Consider the following 27125-nt stretch of genomic DNA (forward strand, 5'->3'; position numbering starts at 1 on the left):
ATTTGGTAGATTAAACATTTATTCGGATAATGGCATATATTCATTAAATTGAGTAGAATGTCATCTACTGACATAAATGCTGTTGTAAATGCTAGTTTAACAGTTTTGGCATTTATCATATAAATCTATCAAATTGTCATATGAAGAATACTTAAATTGAATGTCATGTAATTGTGTCTAAGTTCATATGTATAAATATGTTTTCTTCTTCAATTACAAAAACGACTTTGACGATACTTTTGTCCACGTTTTGAGCTAGTAAAATAAATTATTACCTCTTAGTTAAGATATCCATGCTGCTAAAAGACTTCGACAATAATACGGAAGATTTATTCTGAAGAGTAATATAACTGAGATAATGCAAGGAGCGTGAAATGAAGGATAACAGTAGTATGTTGGATACGTCCAAAGAGAATCGAACGATTCCAAAGTGAAAAAATAAGTCGAACAAAAACTCTAAACGCCATGGGACAAACTGAAAACCAACAATATACAAAACACATCACAGAAATCAAAAGACTAAGCAACACGAACACCTTAAAAAATCGCGGATGATATCATGTACTCCGGAATGGCATGGTACTTATACTCAGCATGTGGCATTTGTCGTGTTGCTAATGTCAATACAAATCTCGTGATAAAGTCTAATTCGGTAGGTTACACGCCGGAAAAGAAGGACTGGGTTGTGGCTACGTCGCAAACATAATTGTGCTATGACAATAAAACTTTCAAAATTATGTATGGCAACATAGGCAAGATATAAATTCATTATTCAAAATATTCAGAATACAAAGTAGACCAGACAAAACGACATTGTCCACTATATCTTTTTTTTTAACTGGCTGCTTTCGGCAACAAGATTTATTTTTATACATGTTTTGAAAACAGTGTAGCCTACACAAAAAAACAGTCGCGCTATTTGTGGATAGGAAGTCAGGGAGTGCGGCGAATGTGCCAGTTATATGGAATATGAAAGACATTTAAAATGTTTGAAAGCTCTTATACGGGACGAATTTGAATTAACCAGATGCGCATTATATATTGACAATTGAGGACTCTTTACTGATGGATATGTTAAAAATAACTGAAATTCTACAATCTATTCAAACGAAGAAGAACTGATAGCACAAAACAAGGATAAAAAAATGTACGAAATACGACAACTAAGAAGTAAGGAGATGTTGTATAATTGTCAATGAGACAACTTTCAGTTATACGTTTTGCCTTTTATTCTTCACGTTATTCCCATGATCCTCTATTTTGTAAGATCATCCAGGCAGCTTTTTTCCATGCTCTTTTCCCATATCATAGTGTTTTATAAAAACGGACACAAAAAGTAAATTATGAATTAGCGTGAGGAGCTTTATATTGTGTATAAATGTTTCTTGAAATTTAGAGAAAATTCTACTAGAGCAAGCAAAACTTTAAAACTAAATAAATTCAATTATTTTACAAAAGACAATTTTCATTATTTCTTTGATTCCACAAACTACATGTAGACCTTACCAATCAAAACGACGTGACAGTTACATTACAATCAATTTCAATATTCAGTTATTCAAATATTCAGATAACAAACTGCATGTAGACCATTCAAACCCACTTAAGGCTTGTCATGTTTTGGATTTTTTGTCAGATTGTCGGAATCTTCTGCTTTTATCCATTTGAATGCCTTGAAAAAAATTGTCCGATGACCCCAATTTGTCTTTTTGTAAATCTTTTAAATGTTTAACGATAAGCCATCTGTTAAAGTCTTATAAAATTTTAATTACTTTTTAACAGTTTTTGAGAACTTCAACCTATCAATGGTGAAGCTATGAAAAATCAAGAGAGAGTGACCTATATATATATTTGTTTGCTCTTAGGATTCCTTTATTAATTCCCTTTCAAAATAAACTAGTGTTTTAAAAAGTTAATTACTCTGAAACTGAGAAGGGGACTCCCTCAAAATAATATTATTAATCTGTAGCTGTTTCATACTCACTTATCTTCTCCAACGAATAATCTGTTACCCTTGATTCAGAAGATGAACTAAAGTCACGTCTGAAATCTTTGTTCTGTTCTGGATGCACATCTTAGTAAGTTGTATTGTCGAAACTAGTTACTCCATATATTGCCAAAACGAGCAAACCAAAAACTGAAGATACTTTCTCCATGACTAATACTAAAAGTCGTTCTGCTTGAATCTACAGCTGTAACATGAACTATTGTGTATATAGCATATCCCAGATATGCATTTAACTGATTAGAAAATAATTGATTGATTAGAAAATATTTTTTATCAAACTGTCAGACATGTGACAGGTTCATATTTATTTATATTATGGGGTCCAACTCTCGACGCAAATCAATTTTATAAACCGTTTTATATGAAATATAATAAAGAAACATGCTATATTATATAAGTGCAATCTAATTAAAAACCGATCTCTCATCGCTCCTGATTTCTGATATGTAGCATGGGAGATCTAACGAAACCCGCTTTTAGGTCACATTTGAGTGAACTAGAAGTTATGAATTTATAATGATATGCGAATGAGTTGAAGACCTATTAATAAGCCAATCAAAAAAGTTTATGAATTATTTTGACTAACGATTTCGTCGTATATAAAATGAGTTTCATCCCTTTACCTTACAATAAACCTTTAAGATCTTTGAAGACTCAATTTCATTGGTCGGAATTGACACACCTACGAGTTCACTCATATATGACCTCAAAGCGGGATTCGTTAGATCTCCCACGCGACATATCAGGAAAGTGGAGCGATGAGAGATCTTTTTTTAAATTAGATTGATATAAATGGTGACTCTAAAAAAATAGTTTTCGGTGATATTGAAGTATAGTTAGAGGCCATACTATGAAATATAACATAACGTTTTAACATGGTTGACTTGTGAAGTTTGCGTAATGAGTGCCGACAACATACTTCTCATTTTAGCAATTAAACTAGAACATAGATGAAGTTAACACAGTAATAACTGACCATTTTATATTCCTAAGTACATGTGTAGGAAGTATATATTGAGGGAATGGATTTATAACTTTATTTCCCCATGTTCCTCTATATTTCTTCATTTTGACAATAAAAGAATAGAATGACCTGTACTCCATGACAAAATATTACTAAAACACACATGTAAATTTCCTAAAGTGATAGACTCTGTATCTAATTTTAATTTCATGTATTTTGTAATTTCAATGTTATATATAAGATTGCAATACAAAAGGGCGACTTGGCTAGCCACAAAACCAGGTTCAACCAAATATTTTTTCTTTGAATGTTCTGAACCTAGTCAGAAAAATGACCATTATTATAGTATAGTTATTATTAGTGTGTGCTACATTTTAGTGTTCTTTTTGTATCGTTGTTCTCCTCTTATATTTGATGTGTTTCCCTCAGTTTTAATTTTAACACGGATCCTTATTATCTTAATCAATTTTATTAATTTCGAACAGTGATATATTTTACTGTTGCTTTTATTTATGCGTTTCTCTGTGAGTCTTTAATCCCCTTCCGAAATATCCCATAAAACCTAGCCATTCTAACGTTTGAACTGGCAACCAGTTGCAATTTGCATGCACAATAACAAATCCGAACCTTTGTAATCGGTTTTGATTGCTATATTTGATTCTAAAGCGTTATAAAAACTGCATTTCCCCTATGCTATCGTCTACATAAATCATACAACGATTGTCATGCCTCTATCTTTTCAATGTTTAACCACCACTCTCTTTACTTTGCTACACATATACCAATTACAGTAAAAATATAAGTTCAGAGAATATTTTAAGATGTGTTTTGTGTTCAAAAATGGATAAAGACATACAAAGTATAATCCTAATGCAAAAACGGCAGACAGAGGTGTCGTTATTAGTGTTTGTGGTTGTTCAAAGTTTGGATAAGAATAAAATGAGCATTAAGATATATTCGATGTAAGTGTAGATAACTAAGAGGATTTAGTTTTAGCAGCTAATAATTAGAAGCATTTATAGGAAAAGAAGAAAAAAGTTGACAATTCGTAATTATGTCTTAAGTGATAAACAAAACATCGAAAACTTCAGTTTTTACTAATTTAAAATCAAAATGTATAGACATTCAAACTGATGTATTCATGGATGTTAGTGTAACACATATACATTGTAGTATCTAACGAGACGCAGTTGTTAAAGTGAAAGTCCATTGCTGCAGTTAGAGAAACCAAAAAATAAAACGACACACAAAGAAACGAACTATATAATATAACAATGGCCTTTTTCCTGACTTGATCCAGGACTTTCAAAAGACAAATGGTGGGTTGAACCTGGTTTTGTGGCATGCCAAACCTCCAGCTGTTATGGCAATGTTAAATATAACATTAAAATGACAACATTACATGATAGGACTCCAAACCAAATAAATGGGTGAACATATAGGACTTAGAAATACACGAATAATAACCAACAAAAGGTACCAGGTTTAAAACTTAAAACTTAGCACACAAGACTGATCAGTGACGCTCAGATGTAAAAAGTCCAAAAGCACAAGACTAAGAGCACTGAGGACCAAAAGTTCAAAAACGCAGCGCCAAACACGGCTAGGGTTTTTCGCCTGGGATAAGAACATCCTTATTATATTTACTTACAACAATTCATACTTTTGCAAACTGAAATTATTATAAAATATCTATATAATAGATATAAACTACAGAATAAAAACAAATACATTACATGAAACAATCTAATCCAGCACGTAAAAATACACAGCCTCAACGCACAACGTGACGTCACATTTGACATTCTCAAAAATGTTTCCAAAAAGTAAGATAGAATTATGATTGATTCGAGATTAGATTTGTTATTCTGATATTACATTTATTAATAACAATGAACATTACGGTGCTTATCAATATTGATTTGTGGTAGTAATTAGATAATTAATTGTAATATGTCGGTGTTTCTTTTGAATCAAACTGTAAACCAAATATATAGTATAAATTTCGTTGAACCAAACTAAAATCTAATAACACACGAATATTACAGAAAAGACGTAAAGACAGTTGAAAAAAATCAGACATAGATTTTCATGTTAGGTCGTCCATTCCTTTTGCTATAGTCTGTATCTCTTAGGTTATTCCCCCGACACCAGTTCGTGTACCATTCCATCTACTAAAGTCGATATCTCTAATGATATAACCCCCTTTTCGACACCAGTTCGTGTACCATTCCCTACATTATAGTCTATTATATCTCTAATGTTATTTTCCCCTTTGACACCAGTTCGTGTAGCATACCCATCACTATAGTCGATATCTCAAAGGCTATTTCCTCCTTGATACCAGTTCGTGTACCTTTCCCTTTACTATAGTCGATAACTTTAAGGCTGCCCACCATCCTCTACCCAGCCTATAACACCAGTTCGTATACCATTGCGTATACTAAAGTCTATATTTCTAAGGCTATTTCCCGCCCAACAGCAGTCCGTTCGTGTACTATTCCCGTTATTATAGTCTATATCTCCAAGGCTATTTTTCCCCAACACAAATTCGTCTACCTTTTCTTATAGTACATTCTTTACCTCCAGACACCAGTTCGTGTACCATTCCCTATGCTATAGTCTAAATATTTAAGGCTTTCCCCTCTGACGCCAGTTTGTGTACCATTTTCTATACTATAGTCTATATCTCTATGGCTATATTCCCCCGACAACAGTTCGTTCGTGTACTATTCCCTATACTAAAGTCTATATTTCTAAGGCTATTTCCCGCCCAACACCAGTTCGTTCATGTACTCTTCCCGTTATTATACTCTATATCTCCATGGCTATATTCCCCAACACAATTCGTGTACCATTTCTTATAGTATATTCTTTATCTCCAAGTCTATTTCCCCAGACACAAGTTCGTGTACCATTCCTTATGCTATAGTCTATATATTTAAGGCTTTTCCCTCTGACGCCAGTTTGTGTACCATTTTCTATAATATAGTCTATATCTCTATGGCTATATTCCCCCGACAACAGTTCGTTCGTGTACTATTCCCTATACTAAAGTCTATATTTCTAAGGCTATTTCCCGCCCAACACCAGTTCGTTCATGTACTCTTCCCGTTATTATACTCTATATCTCCATGGCTATATTCCCCAACACAATTCGTGTACCACTTCTTATAGTATATTCTTTATCTCCAAGTCTATTTCCCCAGACACAAGTTCGTGTACCATTCCTTATGCTATAGTCTATATATTTAAGGCTTTTCCCTCTGACGCCAGTTTGTGTACCATTTTCTATAATATAGTCTATATCTCTATGGCTATATTCCCCCGACAACAGTTCGTTCGTGTACTATTCCCTATACTAAAGTCTATATTTCTAAGGCTATTTCCCGCCCAACACCAGTTCGTTCGTGTACTCTTCCCGTTATAATAGTCTATATCTCCAAGGCTATTTTTCCCCAACACAAATTCGTGTACCATTTCTTATAGTATATTCTTTATCTCCAAGTCTATTTCCCCAGACACAAGTTCGTGTACCATTCCTTATGCTATAGTCTATATATTTAAGGCTTTTCCCCCTGACGCCAGTTTGTGTACCATTTTCTATAATATAGTCTATATCTCTATGGCTATATTCCCCCGACAACAGTTCGTTCGTGTACTATTCCCTATACTAAAGTCTATATTTCTAAGGCTATTTCCCGCCCAACACCAGTTCGTTCGTGTACTCTTCCCGTTATAATAGTCTATATCTCCAAGGCTATTTTTCCCCAACACAAATTCGTGTACCATTTCTTATAGTATATTCTTTATCTCCAAGTCTATTTCCCCAGACACAAGTTCGTGTACCATTCCTTATGCTATAGTCTATATATTTAAGGCTTTTCCCCCTGACGCCAGTTTGTGTACCATTTTCTATAATATAGTCTATATCTCTATGGCTATATTCCCCCGACAACAGTTCGTTCGTGTACTATTCCCTATACTAAAGTCTATATTTCTAAGGCTATTTCCCGCCCAACACCAGTTCGTTCGTGTACTCTTCCCGTTATAATAGTCTATATCTCCAAGGCTATTTTTCCCCAACACAAATTCGTGTACCATTTCTTATAGTATATTCTTTATCTCCAAGTCTATTTCCCCAGACACAAGTTCGTGTACCATTCCTTATGCTATAGTCTATATATTTAAGGCTATTTTCCCCCGACACCAGTTCGTGTACCATTTTCTATAATATAGTCTATATCACTATGGCTCTTTTTCTCCGACAACAGTTCGTGTACCATTTCATTTAATAGTCTATATATCTAAGGCTATTTTCCCCGACACCAGTTCGTTTACCATTCCCTATACTATAGTCTATATCTCTAAGGCTATTTTCCCGCGACAGCAGTTCGTGTACCATTCCCTATACTATAGTTTTTTTCACTAAGAATTTTTCCCCCATCACTAGTTCGTGTACCAATCCCTTTACTAGTTTTTATCTCTAAGGCTAGTTCCCCCCGACACCAGTTCTTGTACCATTCCCTATGCTATAGTCTATATCTCTAGGTCTAGTTCCCCAACACCAGATCGTGGACCATTTCCTATACTATAGTCTATATTTCTAGGTCTAGTTTCCCCAACACCAGTTCGTGTACCATACCCTATACTATAGTCGATATCTCTGGGTCTAGTTCCTCCAACACCAGATCGTGTACCATACCCTATACTATAGTCGATATCTTTAGGTCTAGTTCCCCCAACACCAGATCGTGTACCATTCCCTATACTAAAGTGTATATCACTACTAGGTCTTGTTTCCCCGTCATTATATGTTATTCAGGTCTCAGACAGCGTATATACTGTGACATTCCCGGCTTAGATTTTATATCCCCTGAGCCGGAGGCCTGAGACCTGAATTACACATATATTACGGATTACCCCTGACTTAATGTTATTTTCCAGTGCAAGTATATGTGTTGACAACACATATAGAAAACCCAACCTGATATATTCGGCATACGTGAAGGATTTTCTTATTTGCTGTGAAAATAATTTTATCGTGTATGTTATAATTTATAATATCACTTTTAGCATTAAATATAAGTATTAAACGTGTAAATTGCGTGATATTGTATTAAAAATGTATTATTGACTGAAGCAAGCCATTATTTTCCCTCTGTGAGCCTCTGACAGTCCCATAGCTTTTGACTACGTCACATAGTAACCGGTGTTATGATGACGTTTTTGAGGTTCCAATTGGGGATAAAAACGTCGTATATACCCCGGCAGTTTTCCGAATATATACTGACATCTCTGTGTTGTTATCCAATCACAAACCTCGACACATTTGTAATCCGTAATATTAGTTAGTATACCTTTCCCTATACTATAGTCTATATCCCTAAGGCTATTTCCCCAAAAACCAGATCGTGCACCATTTCCTATACTATAGTCTATATCTCTAGGTCTTTTTGCCCCCAACACTAGTTCGTGTACCAATCCCTTTACTAGTTTTATCTCTAAGGCTAGTTTCCCCCGACACCAGTTCGTGTACTATTCCCTTAACTATAGCCTACATCTCTAGGTCTAGTTCCCCAACACCAGATCGTCTACCATTCCCTAAACTATAGTCTATATCTCTAGGTCTAAATTTCTAGGTCTATTTTCCCCGAGACCAGTTCGTGTACCAATCCCCTTTACTATAGTCTATATCTCTAGGTCTAGTTCCCCAACACCAGATCGTGTTCCATTCACTATAATATAGTCGATATCTTTAGGTCTAGTTCCCCAACACCAGATCGTCTACCATTCCCTAAACTATAGTCTATATCTCTAGGTCTAAATTTCTAGGTCTATTTCCCCTGAGACCAGTTCGTGTACCAATCCCCTTTACTATAGTCTATATCTCTAGGTCTAGTTCCCCCAACACCAGATCGTGTACCATTTCCTATACTATAGTAAAGATCTCTAGGTCTAGGTCTCCAACACCAGATCGTGTTCCATTCACTATAATATAGTCTAAATTTCTAGGTCTATTTCCCCCGAGACCAGTTCGTGTACCAATCCCCTTTACTAAAGTCTATATCCCTGAAACTATTTCCCCCGGCACCAGTTCGTATACCTTTCCCTATTGTATGGTCTATACCTCTATAGTGTATCATTGTCTTTCAAAATCCACATGAACTTTTTTTATGGTAAAGGCCGAAGCATTTCCTTTTTGCTTCAGGGGAAATTAATTGTTTATAAAAGATTTTTTTTTATTACGGAAGATTTTCCTTTCCATTTTTCTTTAAATAAAAGGCACTATCTGTGGATGATTCCTTAAAATCAAACTAAATATGTACCTTCTTTTTACTTCAAAAATCGTATTGGTCTTTTGGGGATAATTGTCTCATTGGCAGTCACATCAAATCATTATATATCATATCGATCGTGTTTTTTTCCTGTCGTTAAACATTTTAAGTACACGAAGTCTTTAAGGAATTGTAGACACTGGAAAATGTTTTTTTTTTAAACAGAAATTGTTTCCTGTTTTTTTTCCAATCGCACCAACCGTATTTCTAAGATCAAGTTAATGGTGTCATACAATAAATGCATGTATATATAGATAACACTGATAAATGAATGTATAAAACAATCAAGTAATCAATTTAACAGGCAATCGATTAATCGGTCAATTAATCAAATTATGAATCGGTATATCTATTGATTTATTCAACAAATTAATTGATCAATCGAAACTTGTATCATTAAAGAAATATTTGTTTAAAGCATTTGCTTAGAAAGAAAACTGAAGTTCGAAAAGTGAAATTTTATTTTGTATATATCAAGAAAAAAGCTGTATATTTTTTGTGTTATGGTATCGATATGACTGTTACCTGCATCTATAATAAAGTTTGTTCGTTAAACTTTGTGTCCTCCATTAAATTCAATCATTGAAACATAGTCCAGAAAAAAACCAATGAAGCTGATTTTTTTATTTTAAGATTTATTACACCATTTGATATCAATAAGAATAACATCAAGGGAAAAGATAAACTACAGTTACTACATGTACTATGATTGATTTAAAATGACAATATTATAAAATTGATGTGATATATTCGAAACATGATGACGAATGTCTTTGTATATCTATGGGATCATCAGTGATCAAAACAATTTTTTTTTAAATCACCTCTCCTGTTGTTTTTTCAATATTTATACAATAAACAGTAACAAAACGTGTGCAAGTTTACAACTTATCAATTTATCCCATTGCTTTTGTTCAAGTCATAACTGTTTTCATCACCAGTATGAATGCTATGTCAATCATATGATCAATAATCATGCTGATTTACAGAATTTCGGAACAAAATTATGGTTAATTATCATGCTTATTTACAAAAGGTTTGCCATGACTTCTCCAATTACCATGCATTTTTTATATTCAAAATAAACCATTTGTTGGTCCATTATCTTTCATATTGTCCAAAAAAAGCAACCATTGGACAATTGACATTCATTTTGTCAGAAATATCAGCTATCACTGATCAGTTATCATGCTAATGTACATAATATCACCTATTAATTGATTAATTATCTTTCATATTGGCAGAATATCACCATCATTGATCAATTATAATGGTAATGTACATCATATCACCAATTAGTTGATAAATTATCTAACATATTGTCAGAATATCAGCCATCTTTGATTAATTAATATGCTAATGTACATAATATCACCCATTAATTAATAAATTATCTTTCATATTTTCAGAATATCAGCCATCATTGATCAGTTATCATGCAAATGTACATAATATCACATATTTATTGATAAATTATCTAACATATTTTCAGATTATCAGCCATCATTGGTCAGTTATCATGCACATGTACCTAATATTACCCATTAATAGATTAATGATATTCCATATTGTCAGAATATCGGCCATCATTGATTAGTTATCATGCACATGTACCTAATATCACCCATTAATGGATATATTTTATTCCATATTGTCAGAATATCAGCCACCATTGATCAATTATCATGCAAATATACCTAATATCACCCATTAATGGATAAATGATATTCCATATTGTCAGAATATCGGCCATCATTGATAAATTATCATGGACATGTACCTTATATCACCCATTAATGGATAAATTATATTCCATATTGTCAGAATATCAGCCATCATTGATCAATTATTATGCAAATGTACATAATATCACCCCTTATTGATAATACAAGTTAAAAGTGTATAAGTGCGGAATACCAGTCCTCATTTGATCAATTATCAGAATGCTTATTTACAGAATAAAAGTAACAGTGTATCAAGAGACTACCTATTGATCACACATTAACCATCAGTCGATCCATTACCATGCTTATTTATTAAATGCAACAACCATTTGATCAATTATCATGCTAATGTTCAGAGTATTGGTTATAATGTTACCTCCTTTACATCTCTAGAAACATGATTGGTCAAAAGGGTCCGCGTGGTGACCGCGTATATTTCATATAAGGTTAGTAGGGAGGCGGGGCTTATTTCGAATCATGTTATCCTACTGTACATAATATCGGTTATTATTTCAAGGATTATTATATTTATTTACAGAAAATTAGCCACAATGAAAATATTATAACAAATAACAACAACTTTACCAAATATCAGAACTTATTACAGCAATCCTAAAGCACTTTGTCAAATAGCACACGTGATTACAGATAATCCTACATCACTTAATCAAAAATCATGCTCATTTACAGAAAATCCTACATCACTTAATCAAAAATCATGCTCATTTACAGAAAATCCTACATCACTTCGTCAAAAGGCATACAAGTTTACAGACAATCATCCTTCACTTTATCAAATATCAGTTCTTTTAACAGAAAATCCTCCATCACTTTATCAAATATCAGTTCTTTTTTACAGAAAATTCTACATTACTTTAGCAAATATCAGTCCTTTTTTTACAGAAAAAAAACCCAATCACTATATCAAATAGCAGTTCTTTTTTTACAGAAAATCCTTTATGCGTTTAACAAATATAAGTCCTTTATATAAAAAATCCAACAATCACTTTATCAAATATCAGTCTTTTTATAACAGAAAATAAAACATGATTCTTTCAAATATATGTCCTTTTTTTACAGAAAATCTAACAATCGCTTCATCAAATATAAGTAATTTTAATACAGAAAATAAAACATCACTTTAATCAAATATCAGTTCTTTTTTTACAGAAAAGAAAACAATCACTCTATCAAATGCCAGTTCTTTTTTTACAGAAAAAAAACCCAATCCCTTTATCAAATATCAGTCCTTTCTTTACAGAAAAAAACCAATCACTTTATCAAATATCAGTTCTTTTTTTACAGAAAATCCTTCATGCGTTTAACAAATATAAGTCCTTTATATAAAAAATCCAACAATCACTTTATCAAATTTCAGTCTTTTTATAACAGAAAATAAAACATCATTCTTTCAAATATCAGTCCTTTTTTTACAGAAAATCTAACAATCGCTTCATCAAATATAAGTTCTTTTGTTAGAGAAAATAAAACATCACTTTATCAAATATCAGTTCTTTTTTACAGAAAAGAAAACAATCACTTTATCAAATATCAGTTCTTTTTTTTACAGAAAATCCTTCATGCGTTTAACAAATATAAGTCCTTTATATAAAAAATCCAACAATCACTTTATCAAATATCAGTTCTTTTTTTACAGAAAAGAAAACAATCACTTTATCAAATACCAGTTCTTTTTTTACAGAAAAAAAACCCAATCCCTTTATCAAATATCAGTCCTTTCTTTACAGAAAAAAACCAATCACTTTATCAAATATCAGTTCTTTTTTTACAGAAAATCCTTCATGCGTTTAACAAATATAAGTCCTTTATATAAAAAATCCAACAATCACTTTATCAAATATCAGTCTTTTTATAACAGAAAATAAAACATCATTCTTTCAAATATCAGTCCTTTTTTTACAGAAAATCTAACAATCGCTTCATCAAATATAAGTTCTTTTGTTACAGAAAATAAAACATCACTTTATCAAATATCAGTTGTTTTTTTACAGAAAAGAAAACAATCACTTTATCAAATATCAGTTGTTTTTTTACAAAAAAAACCCAATCACTTTATCAAATATCAGTTCTTTTTTTACAGAAAATCCTTCATGCGTTTAACAAATATAAGTCCTTTATATAAAAAATCCAACAATCACTTTATCAAATATTAGTCTTTTTGTTACAAAAAATAAAACAATCACTTCATCAAATATCAGTTCTTTTTTTTACAGAAAAAAAAACCAATCACTTTATCAAATATCAGTTCTTTTTTTACAGAAAATCCTTCATGCGTTTAACAAATATAAGTCCTTTATATAAAACAATCCAACAATCACTTTATCAAATATCAGTCTTTTAGTTACAAAAAATAAAACAATCACTTCATCAAATGTCAGTTCTTTTTTTACAGAAAAGAGAACAATCACTTTATCAAATATCAGTTCTTTTTTTACAGAAAAGAAAACAATCACTTTATCAAATATCAGTCCTTTTGTTACAGCAAAAAACATCACTTTATCAAATAGCATACGTGTTTACAGAATATCAACACTAATTTTATTTCTTTTTATATAAAAGATAAGCTTGTAAAACTCGTATGCCAAAAACAAGAAAAAAGATTAAAAAAAAAATACAACAAAAAAACAGCAATGTAAAAACTAAACATAGAAAATATACACTGAGCAACAATAGCTAACTTCAATTTAAAATTGAGCACAGGTCTGTCTGAAGGGAAAGCAGATCCCGCTTCACATAGGGTGTCCCTCAAGGGGTAGGTGATAATAAAAGATATTACTTTCAAGATCCAACCAGCAAACGACGTTTTTTATTTATGTTGTTGAGGGGGTTTCCTCATATGCATTAATCAATTCTAAAAAAAAGTTGACCGCTGGTTTGTGACCATGCCAAAAAAACTGATGCTTATACGTTTACCAACATTTAAAGAATTGACACAATTTCACAAAACCTATGCGTAGTTTATCTCGGATTTGCCTACTCATTACAAGATAAATTACAAAATTCGATGAGAAGCCGATAACCAAACATATGTCATTATACTTTGTAAGTCTAATGTACAATGGTATTGCATTTACTATTTTCAAGTTGCTCAGTGTAAAAGCAAACATTCTAACGACAAACACTGTCTCTGATAGCAAAAATATAATACAAATGACAACTACGGTTAATGCTGATGTTCGGTGTCTTTTCTGAATAATTGAACTATCTGTCCAAGGGAGATTTCTCCTCATGATTGTTAACTTACACGTTATATAGACTGTACATACAATAACCACTAGGCATGCTAAAACAGAACATCCGTTGACTATAGTGAATAAATAAAGGTACATATTATACCCATGACTATAATATTCTAAATCAAAACAACATCTACCATTAATTGGGTCAATTATTAACGGCTTCCGGACACGAAAAATTGTCGTAAAAAAACAAAAACTAAAAATGAAAATTGAAATGCAACATATTGCATTTCTTCTGTTTCTTATATTTGATTTACTCCAGATTGGAAATAGAAGAGCAACAGTTTTTTGTAAACATAGAAGTGCTGTTAAAAGAATAGACACAAAATGAAAGCTATACATCAAATCATTAATCACCATGGTAATTAAACATTCTGCAATGTCAAAATGGTACCACCATATTTCTTCATTGTAAGTGTCAACATGATGACCATATTTGTGATAGGCTATTAATGTTAGACCGTTCATCAACAGTGCTGTCATACTATCAGATATAGCCAAAGCTGACATCAGAATGGTAACTGGTGTTCGGTTCTCCTTTTGCAGAAATATAAACAAAACAAAGCCGTTTAACAATATAACTACCAGTGCTACTGTTGACGTTACGTAAACAATTGTTGAAGGTGGCAAAGTAACGTGAATATCCGCGTATCGGCCCAAGTCGCTGCAGGATAAGTATGTTTCATAACAGGCGTTCTCATGAGTAAGATTCATTAAATTGTCAAAACTGAGAAGAAACGTGTTATCCATGCTCAATTTCAAGCCATTCGTATAAAGAAAATATCAGTTCTTTTTTTACAGAAAATCCTTCATGCGTTTAACAAATATAAGTCCTTTATATAAAAAATCCAACAATCACTTTATCAAATATTAGTCTTTTTGTTACAAAAAATAAAACAATCACTTCATCAAATATCAGTTCTTTTTTTTACAGAAAAAAAAACCAATCACTTTATCAAATATCAGTTCTTTTTTTACAGAAAATCCTTCATGCGTTTAACAAATATAAGTCCTTTATATAAAACAATCCAACAATCACTTTATCAAATATCAGTCTTTTAGTTACAAAAAATAAAACAATCACTTCATCAAATATCAGTTCTTTTTTTACAGAAAAGAGAACAATCACTTTATCAAATATCAGTTCTTTTTTTACAGAAAAGAAAACAATCACTTTATCAAATATCAGTCCTTTTGTTACAGCAAAAAACATCACTTTATCAAATAGCATACGTGTTTACAGAATATCAACACTAATTTTATTTCTTTTTATATAAAAGATAAGCTTGTAAAACTCGTATGCCAAAAACAAGAAAAAAGATTAAAAAAAAAATACAACAAAAAAACAGCAATGTAAAAACTAAACATAGAAAATATACACTGAGCAACAATAGCTAACTTCAATTTAAAATTGAGCACAGGTCTGTCTGAAGGGAAAGCAGATCCCGCTTCACATAGGGTGTCCCTCAAGGGGTAGGTGATAATAAAAGATATTACTTTCAAGATCCAACCAGCAAACGACGTTTTTTATTTATGTTGTTGAGGGGGTTTCCTCATATGCATTAATCAATTCTAAAAAAAAGTTGACCGCTGGTTTGTGACCATGCCAAAAAAACTGATGCTTATACGTTTACCAACATTTAAAGAATTGACACAATTTCACAAAACCTATGCGTAGTTTATCTCGGATTTGCCTACTCATTACAAGATAAATTACAAAATTCGATGAGAAGCCGATAACCAAACATATGTCATTATACTTTGTAAGTCTAATGTACAATGGTATTGCATTTACTATTTTCAAGTTGCTCAGTGTAAAAGCAAACATTCTAACGACAAACACTGTCTCTGATAGCAAAAATATAATACAAATGACAACTACGGTTAATGCTGATGTTCGGTGTCTTTTCTGAATAATTGAACTATCTGTCCAAGGGAGATTTCTCCTCATGATTGTTAACTTACACGTTATATAGACTGTACATACAATAACCACTAGGCATGCTAAAACAGAACATCCGTTGACTATAGTGAATAAAGAAAGGTACATATTATACCCATGACTATAATATTCTAAATCAAAACAACATCTACCATTAATTGGGTCAATTATTAACGGCTTCCGGACACGAAAAATTGTCGTAAAAAAACAAAAACTAAAAATGAAAATTGAAATGCAACATATTGCATTTCTTCTGTTTCTTATATTTGATTTACTCCAGATTGGAAATAGAAGAGCAACAGTTTTTTGTAAACATAGAAGTGCTGTTAAAAGAATAGACACAAAATGAAAGCTATACATCAAATCATTAATCACCATGGTAATTAAACATTCTGCAATGTCAAAATGGTACCACCATATTTCTTCATTGTAAGTGTCAACATGATGACCATATTTGTGATAGGCTATTAATGTTAGACCGTTCATCAACAGTGCTGTCATACTATCAGATATAGCCAAAGCTGACATCAGAATGGTAACTGGTGTTCGGTTCTCCTTTTGCAGAAATATAAACAAAACAAAGCCGTTTAACAATATAACTACCAGTGCTACTGTTGACGTTACGTAAACAATTGTTGAAGGTGGCAAAGTAACGTGAATATCCGCGTATCGGCCCAAGTCGCTGCAGGATAAGTATGTTTCATAACAGGCGTTCTCATGAGTAAGATTCATTAAATTGTCAAAACTGAGAAGAAACGTGTTATCCATGCTCAATTTCAAGCCATTCGTATAAAGAAAGTGAATGAATTGTTCTTCACATGTTCGGTATTTCAGAATGACAAAGATATCTACTTCATAAGTGTGTGTATATAAACTTGCGATAATAATACCATGTACATAAGAAATACTTTGCAGCGAAAATTCAATGTTAATTTGATTAGTGAAGTAAATTTTATCCCAGCAGCTTGTCTGATTTGTCAGAAATCTGTAAATATCTTTATTTGTTATAACATTATTGTACTTTTCAACAAATGAGTTGAAACTTGATGTGCAGAGGTTATCTTTATCGATAAAATATATATTTACATCGGAAAAATACGGAATAGCGATGTTTTCGATAAGTCTGGTGCTGTATGTTACGTTTGGGTCACATAAGTTATTCCGAATAACTATTTCATTTTTACAAGGTCCAAGAAAGTCTTTCAAATATGTAACGTTAATCATTTGATATATAACCATATATATACTTTCTAATAGGAGGCTGGAACAATTCTCGCTAACGTCAACTGTGAAGTAATTAGAATCGTTGAACCACACCAAATACGACTCCCCGGATTTTTTGATAGGGTACAATCTTCCCCGTGAAGAAGGCGATGCAATATTTGTCAAATACGTTGGCTTGCAATTCTCTCGATTACCATATTCTAAAATAAATAATAATAACAAAAATATTGAAAGAACAGATATAAAAAAAGTAAGGAGATGCGGCGTTTTATTGACAATCAAACACAGACCGCTGTACTAAGGAACGAGGTAATACAAAATTACAAGCAAAACCCCAACCGTATAATAAGCTCTAAACCAATCTGGCACGACACAGATGTTTTGTATGGATTTTTTAAGTTCATGCATCTTGAACGTATAGTCCTATTAAGGATGTACTGATGTGTAAATTTAAAAAAAATAAGAATCTAAAATGATAACACAAGAGTATGAGTTAAGGAACAACATGGCTTAAAATATAGATAAGAATTTATCTTAAATATATATTAGGGGCATCAATGGCCAATGGATTGGTCTAAGATGTCGAACTACTGTCTCATAACCCTGTCAATACTGAGGTTGTTAGTTCGAAACCCGCACGAGGAAGATGCCCTCAACTTGAATTTTTACTGACAAATTTTGTAAGTTTTTCTACCAATAAAAACTGACAACAACAAATAAACTCAATGAAGTTTAAAATGGCGTAAAACACCATTCAATCAATCAATAAATAAATAAAATTACACATCATAACAGTTTTATTAGCAATTTGATTCTTTAAAAACGTAACTTATAAAAATCTGAAAGATTCACATCTTGCTCTCTACAAATTCTGATCTTTTTACATATGATAGCTGAAAGCAGAGGAATTGTATTTTGTTGGGTATCACTTGCATTGACAACGTACAAAAATGTATATTTGTTCCGCCTAACAGATGATCTTCTGCAATAATACTTCCTCCTGTTGTAACATCTACCGTATTGTTTATTCCAGTGGAAATAATTTTCTAGGATATGTTTGCAATTTGGAACTTATAGTATGACAGCATTTTCATTTTATAGAGTAGTTTATTTTTACATCCTTAATTGAAAAATGAAAAAAATGAATGGTAATGTAGGCCTGATGTTACTACGAAAATCAAACTATCAAGAACGCGACCGCAATATATACTGATTAAGTCCGAGAGGGAAATATTTGGTTTAAGTGTTCACGATAAAGGTGTATCGAGACAATATTTTTAAACGCACCAGATTTATGTACTCTAGCACCTGCCAAATGATTTGCCTTTTTGTATATATCTTCTTGCACCAGATGCGCACTCTGACAATACATATCTTTAGATACAATGTATACTCGAAACCAAAATGTTTGGAATTGCTAAACTTATCAAAAAGATGACCAGGTTAAAAAACAACATTATAACCAAAGCTGGTCAACTTGACAATACCTTCATTGGAATTGTTGAACTTATTAAAGACTATTAACCAAACAAGACAAAGATTATAGCCATATCTTGTCAACTTGATAATACAAAACCCATTAAACGAAACTAATTTATGAAAAGCTGGTTTTATACTCACTCGTTTTTTCTGCAGGATACATTTCTACACTTGGTTCTGAAGATACAACATAGACCTGCATGTCATATGAGTTCTGCTGTGGATTAACACTATCGTGAATACTGTTCTCATAGCTTGCTAAACCATGTATTGTCTGAATGACGAAAACTAACACTGTAAACATTTTCACCATGACTTACAATGACACCCAATGTGCCTGTAGACTTATTGGCAGGGTGTGAATAAAACATTTTACGAAAAATAACCTATATACAGGATGTTTGGGAAAGGTCGAAAACAGTTTTAGCATTAGTCATTTTTCTAAGTGATAAACAAAATGTTTAGAACACTACAGTCTTCGCTTCATGAAACGGAATTAACTACTTAACTAATACACTAAGTTATATTGTTATACATCATAGATCCGCTTAATGAAACAAGTGTTATTTATAAAGATCTTTTGTTACGAAAACAATGAGTTTAGAACACAGGATGTGACGAACGGGGAAATCTCTGCTTCAACATTCCCCAAACAAAGTCCATTGTTATTTGTAACAATATAAATTAAGAAATTAGTAATACTGTTACAAATTAAACCCACATTTTAGAAAATTCAAAACATTAATTAATTATTTATATCGAATACAACAATAACCCTTTAAATATTCCTTTGTTTGAAGGTATCTTTATTATCCCAGTCACATGTCTCTATTCTAAACCATTGATCTTTTAAAATGGGGATTCTAACTCCCGTACATCCCTGCCCCTCGTTTTCCAGTTATGTAAGGACCGATCCGAGGATGGGGGTTCCGCGGGTTGGACCGACTTTAACTTAAAAGAGTAATGCACATTAATTGTTAAATCCACCCTTTCTCTTCGGCGTGGAAACCTGGCTTGATTAGCCACAGATTGCCCCCAAAAAGTCAGTTCATAAATTATAATAAAATTGAGAATGGAAATTGGGAATGTGTCAAAGAGGCAACAACCCGACCAAATAAAAAAAACAACAGCAGAAGGTCACCAACAGGTCTTCAATGTAGCGAGAAATTCCCGCACCCGGAGGCGTCCTTCAGCCCCTAAACAAACATATACTAGTTCAGTGATAATGAACGCCATACTAATTTCCAAATTTACACAAGAAACTAAAATTTAAATAATACAAGACTAACAAAGGCCAGAGGCTCCTGACTTGGGACAGGCGCAAAAATGCGGCGGGGTTAAACATGTTTGTGAGATCTCAAACCTCCCCCTATACCTCTAACCAATGTAGAAAAGTAAAAGCATAACAATACGCACATTAAAATTCAGTTCAAGAGAAGTCTGAGTCTAATGTCAGAAGATGAAACCAAATAAATTAAACAAAATGACAATAATACATAAATAACAACAGACTACTAGCAGTTAACTGACATGCCAGCTCCAGATTTCAATTAAACTGACTGAAAGATTATGATTTCATCATATGAACATGCATCTTTGTATGTTGAGTGTGTCTTGTAGTCGGATTTCTAATACAGACACAGCTATCCTTATGTATCTCCAAAAATGTTTGTTTATTTTCGAGAAGAAGGGGAGCTAATTTTTTTTAATGAAACCGTATGATAAAAGAAAAAAGTTATGAATACCTTTATTAGAATGCTACAGGTAAGTACTTTAAGTTATACTATTGCCTTTATTATTAGTATCTTCTACCAAACCCAACGCTTGCCACAAAATGTCGTCTGTCTTATACCATGTCCATATTGAAAACTGCAAATACCAGGAGCATGATGTTTTTTTTTGTAATAAGAATACACGAAACGGTCAACATTGACCTGCTGATCCATATTATTACATGGTTTTAACGGGAATATGCAATTGTAAAATATACGCACAGTTGAAGAGTTATATCGTAAATTATGCCTCTGGCTATGTTTATCTAGTTGTAAGGTGTTATACCACTTAGGCGGGCAAAGAATTACATAATTTACATAAAATACTTTCTACGTATGAATCTCATGTTCAAATTATTTAGGTAACTTTGGTATCAAATGATGTCTGTATAACTGGTCTTCATTCCTTAATACTCTTTGATATATAATTTGTCTGTTTGTCAGATTTGCAGAAGCTGTTTTGGTTCATCTGAAATTCCAGGAATCAGTTTTTTATATGCCGTTAAATGTAAGACGTTTTTTCAGTATAAGGCACCATAAAGAGTTGCTCTGACATGCAATGTTTGGTATTTTATTTGAAATTTAAAAAGAACTCATACATTACGATCGAATCAACAAATGTTAAAAAGGCCAAATGAAGTACAAAGTCGAAGAACGTTTAGAACCTGCATACTATTTATAGTGTTGTATGTCCTTTATCAGTTTATATGCCTTTTGTCAACAATAAAACTGTTGGTAGGTGTAAATGAACTATCCGTTGTAAAAAGAGTATATGTTAACGACACAATGAAACAATGTACAAATAAACTGAATAATCATTACATGTAATTTTCAGATTATACATATATATAGATATACGTCTAGTTTAAAGTGCCATGTTGATTTTTGAAAAATATGCATATATTATCGACAACAAAATATAGCATGTGTTTTAATAACTAGACTATGGAAATACCAAATCATAGTTGTGTGGTAAATAATTCAGACCATTCAAGGACTACAGCTATTTGTGTGGTAAATAATTAAGATCAATCGCGGACCAGAGCTATTTGCCCTGCTCTTTATCTTTAAGTGGGGAACAAACCAGTGTTTTTGTATACGCCAAAGTTTAAACCCCAAATAATCCTGAAACTGGTTATTGTATCTTTTCTTCAATACAAGAGGTAACTATTATAAGCCGGAACCGAAACGAAACGTCAAATGCTAACTATAAACATTGAAGTCCTTGACTCAAAGTGATCCTTGCTTCCTAAGGAAATAAATAATTATATTAAGATAAAGCATACTTAGTATGTATATTTTAGCAAATACTTCGTATGTAGTTTTGGATAGATACTTAAGAATATTTACCAAACGGCTGTGCTTTCAACTGTACATTGTAATTTTTTTACATTAACATTTTAGTAAGTAGCTTAAAACTAAACGTTCGCTTCTTGTTTATTTCAAAGGTACAGAAACTATAAAAAATAACATAATATTATATCTTAAACTCTCAAAATACAAAACTGTCTTTTAATTATTACAGTCGAACCACTAGTGCACATTTACGACAAAGAGGGACTAAAGATACCAGAGGGGCATTCAAACTCATAAATCGAAAATAAACTGACAACGTCATGACTTAAAATTAAAAAAAGACAAACAGACAAACAAAAGTTAGACACCACAAATTAGAAAACTAAAGACTAAGCAATTCATTCTCCACCAAAACCTGGGGTGAATCAAGTCGTGTTGCTTATGTAGGTACGAAGCCATTCAAAAGTCTCATTTTGTAGGGCACATTCAAGGAAAGAAGACGGGATAGAGGTTATGACGGTTTGAACATATCCGCTATAGTGAGTGAAACAGATATTCCATAACGGTCAACCAACAAGTCATAGCGTATGTAAAATTTACGAAGGAAGGATTGAAACGTTACCGATTCTAACTCGTGGTTTAATAGCTTGTTTGTGAGCAATACCAGTCTATCAAGAAAATCATGATAGGAAAGAAAAGGAAAAGATTCAATGCAAAAAGGAGCAAACTATTCAAATGTATCTAGGATAACCTTCCCTGAGCTAATTGAAACCTTACATTCTTATAATTTCAAAGTGTAAACGGAAAATTTTTAAATGTCCTGTTATAAATTATAATAGTACAAAAGTACCAAAGAACTGACTATTGAGCTGATGATACCCTCGGGAATGAAAGTACGCCAGTAGAGATATCGACCCAGTAGTGTATAATAAAAAAACAACACGTTCTAACTTTTATACATTATAACATTAAAGGGTTTCAAATTAAACTTGATGAAAAAAACCCATATTAGGCATGCTAATCAAATTATATTCACTTCAGTCAAAACTGTACTGATACAATATAGAAAGTCATTATTAGACGACGTAAACAGTATTGTGCAATTTAGATGTACATGTATATAACCATAAATGATCAAGTTAAACTTTTTTCTAATTCTTGAATATATAATGCTTAACTAATTCCAGCAAGGGTGACTAGGGAATAGAAATATGGTCATTTGGGCTCCTCCAACTGGTACTAAAACTTTTGCTAAAGTGCACGTGGGGTGGCCGTTTGTCTGTTTCTGCGGTATGAATCAAGTTGTCAGCCACGTCCGGTCAGATTGGGGACGTTAAATTTGATGCCTCGTGTAAAGAGGATGCCACGCTCTGTGCACTCTAAGAACCCTTTTAACAACTCTTTAAGGGGTTCGTTGGTGGTCTGGTGCTATGCAAAATTCCTCTCTTTAACCAATATACCCTAGTTGTCCAGTAGCAAGCCAAATTTTTCTACCATCATCCCGGATGACCTCTATTACAACACTCTAATTGGCAAACATACTACATCTTATTATATTTACATATTGGCATATATATTGACATATACAATGCAAGGATTTCTAATACTAATATTTTCATAAGACTTTTTGTTAAATATAAAATATGTTTTTTTTGGCAATATAACATTCATCAATATTGAAAGTTCAACAGACTGCAATACATATAAAGTTAGGAAAATATCAAAACTAATAACTGTTACAACACTTTGCAATAAAAGTAATGAAAAAGAAATGTAATGAGTCATAACCAGTTTTACAATTTCCATGTAGATGTGTTGTGAATCTTTGTGATTTATTGAATTGATGATGTTTGAAGGTATTATTCGATTACATTATTTTGATTTTTTTGTAATCATATGTTATCATAATTAATTTATTATTTTTTTATCATTTCCTTTGAGATTTCATTTAATCATTAGTTTAGAAATAGTAATTTATTAGATTTCATTGAAAGTTATCATACTAATCTCTGATATTTGTTGATCAAAGCTGCATTGTATTATTTAACCAATCGTGATCAATTCGGTATGCTTACGATCAATCTTAGTCGTAAGTGTTTTATAAGACTGACTCCAGGAGTTAGACAAAATGATTGTTGTAAAGTAACAATAGATCAAGCATCACTCAGTTTATGGTGTCGTTTTATTCTATACTTTTTAGAATCCGACTACAGTGAAGTAAACGTGCAAATTAACTAAAAAAATATCGAATACGGATTAGGTTATCTATGCCTAACAATGCATACTATCTGAAAGCCAAGCCGAAACAGCTGAACAGATAACGTAACGGATATTAACAACCAAATCCAATTTCAGCTTAGGAAAAGTAGTTTAAACCATAGATTATCATACTTTCAAAAGATGTCTGAAATAAATATTGTTGCATAATGGTAGCATAAAAGGGAGGTACTTGAATTATAGGGTTTTAACACGGAAATTTAGTTATTCACAATGGCATGAGAAACAACTTTGCATTATGTTGGATTGCTAGGGATGTTGTTGATCAATCTTCTATTATGCTCCGGTCCGATAATAATTAAACAAGTTAAATGTATGTTCATATTGTAGAACTATATGTTTACATGTAAATTGTCATGTTCATATGCATATTGTCAAATTCTTATATGGTCTAGTACACAGTAAACCTGCATTTTATATATGTCCTGCTCTGAATGTATACTATTTACAGAGATGTTGTTATTATAGATTAACCCACATAATTTCAGAATGACGAAAATCAAAACTATGTACATTTTCACCATTACAGTTGATGTGCTTATAGAGTTATAGTCATGATGTGTATCGAATAGATGCTACACACATATACAGGATGTTTGGCAGATTGAACATTTACAAGGAATATGTCAGATAGTCATTAAACTGATTGAAACTTCATCGAATGACTTTTGAAAATTTTTTAAATCAGTATTGCTGTTTCAAATGTCGGAAAACTGTTTTAGTATTTATTATACTACTCAAGCAAACTATTAAAAGAAGGACCCTTACATTGAATGTCATATTGTTTGTTATGGAGATCTGTATAAACAAAACTTGTTTGCATGCAATAAAAATTAAGTAGGAGTATTAAAATGAAAAGAAAGAGGAGAAAGTTAAAATACGTACGTCTTGTGATTAATCAAAAACTTAGAAAAACTACAGTATATACTTAATCAAAACGTATAGACAACCAAGCCATTATATTCATCAATGTTAGTCAACACATATGAATTGTTGTAACTAACAAAACGCAGGTGTTAGATAAAAGTCCATTGCAGTAGTAAGAGAAAAAACATATTGTTGTGAAGAATCAAAAGACCAAGTATCACTCAATTTTTGTCGTTTTATCTAAAATTTATTGAATCCGACTGCAGTGGTATGTGGAAGTTTTCATTATCAATTTAGAATAATCGGTCGGATGCCAACTAAGTACTATTAAACAGCGAAAAATAGCCCTTATAAAACATATTACTGTAACGAAATTTCCGTTATTTACCCTGCTTTGTCCAATAGCTGAGGCGAATAAGATAGTTCATATCTGTAAGGCTTTTTTCCCCGGACACCAGTCCGTGTACCACTCCCTTTAAGAATCCAAGTCAATTGTTATAACGGTGAAGACCAAATGATTTTTTTATTTTTTTTTAGAGTTTTTTTTTAAAATTTTTTTTAGAGGATGATTTAGTTTTATTGATCGATCTGAATATGATATTCTATATCTATCAGGTTATTTTTTCTTCGAAACCAGTTCGTGTATCATTCCTTTTCATTTAACTTTTTTTTACGTTTGTTTTTTTTTATTGATAGCTGTGAGTAGTATAGTCTATATGATTTTTTTTAAATACTGACGATGTTCCTTCACATTTTTCTCTAAATAAAAAGGCTAAACTAAATATAAAGTTTCTTTTCATTTATTGTTGTAAACTCAACTAGTATACATATATTTGTTTAGGAGACACCGAATAGACGCCTTCGGGTGCGGGAATTTCTCGCTGCGTTGAAGACCTTCTGCTGTTGTCTGTTCTATGGTCGGGTTGTTGTTCCCTTGAAACTTTCCCCATTTCCATTCTCAATTTTATAATTGGTATCTCTATATGTAATTTAAGTTATCTAATGTTGCAATTTAACATCTTTTGTTATAACAAATAAAACGTAAGGACTACCTGTGAATGATTACCTAAAACGGACCTAAATATGTACCTTCTTTTTACTTCAAAATCATAGTGTCTTTTTATGAGAATTATCTCATTGACAGTCACATCAAATCATTATGTATCATATCGATTGTGTGTTTGTGTCGGAAAGCATCAAGTACACGAAGTTCTTCAGGAAATGTAATCACTAAAAATGTTTTTTTATTATTTCAGAATTGTGTAGTGTTTTTTTTAAATCGCACCCACTGTATTTGTTAGAGCACATTAATGTTTTCCTAAAATAAATACGTTTCTCGTTTCATATAGATAAGACCGTTGGTTTTCCCGTTTGAATGGTTTTACACTAGTAATTATGGGGCCCTTTATAGCTTGTTGTTCGGTGTGAACCAAGGCTCCGTGTTGAAGGCCGTAATTTGACCTATTATGGTTTACTTTAAAAAAAATGTTATTTGGATTGAGAGTTGTCTCATTGGCACTCACCCCACATCTTCCTACATCTATGTATATATAGATGTTTTTTTTCTGTTTTCTTCTTGTGTGTAAACACTGATAAATGAGTTATGTTCTTCTAATATATGTTGTGATGGTATGATACTAAACCCCTAACGGGAAGGATTGTGTCTGATATTCATATGATGAAATCATAATCTTTCAATCATTTTAACTGAAGTTTGGAGCTGGCATGTCAGTTAACTGCTAGTAGTCTGCTGTTTTTTATGTATTATGGTCATTTTAATTATTTTCTTTGGTTTCATCTTCTGACATCATACTCAGACTTTTCTTGAAATGAATTTTTAAATGTGCGTATTGTTATGCATTTACTTTTCTACATTGGCTAGAGGTATAGGGGGAGGGTTGATATTTCATCAACATGTTTAACCCCGCCGCCTTTTTTGCGCCTGTCCATAGTCAGGAGCCTCTGGCCTTTGTT

At 32.2% G+C, this 27125-nt stretch overlaps 1 protein-coding gene across 1 annotated transcript; it reads right to left on the reverse strand.

Moving 5' to 3' along the window:
- Nucleotides 1-7511: 7511 nt before the first annotated feature.
- LOC134717794 (uncharacterized) lies at nucleotides 7512-19329 on the reverse strand. Its single transcript, XM_063580287.1, has 4 exons — nucleotides 19081-19329; nucleotides 17323-17660; nucleotides 16595-16791; nucleotides 7512-7743 (listed from the first exon to the last, which is right to left on the reverse strand). Exons 1-4 carry the CDS (start codon nucleotides 19250-19252, stop codon nucleotides 7512-7514), a joined length of 939 nt encoding a protein of 312 aa, XP_063436357.1. The 5' UTR covers nucleotides 19253-19329.
- Between the last annotated feature and the right edge of the window lie 7796 nt (nucleotides 19330-27125).

This window comes from Mytilus trossulus, chromosome 5, assembly GCF_036588685.1.
Source record: "Mytilus trossulus isolate FHL-02 chromosome 5, PNRI_Mtr1.1.1.hap1, whole genome shotgun sequence".
NCBI lineage: Eukaryota > Metazoa > Mollusca > Bivalvia > Mytilida > Mytilidae > Mytilus > Mytilus trossulus.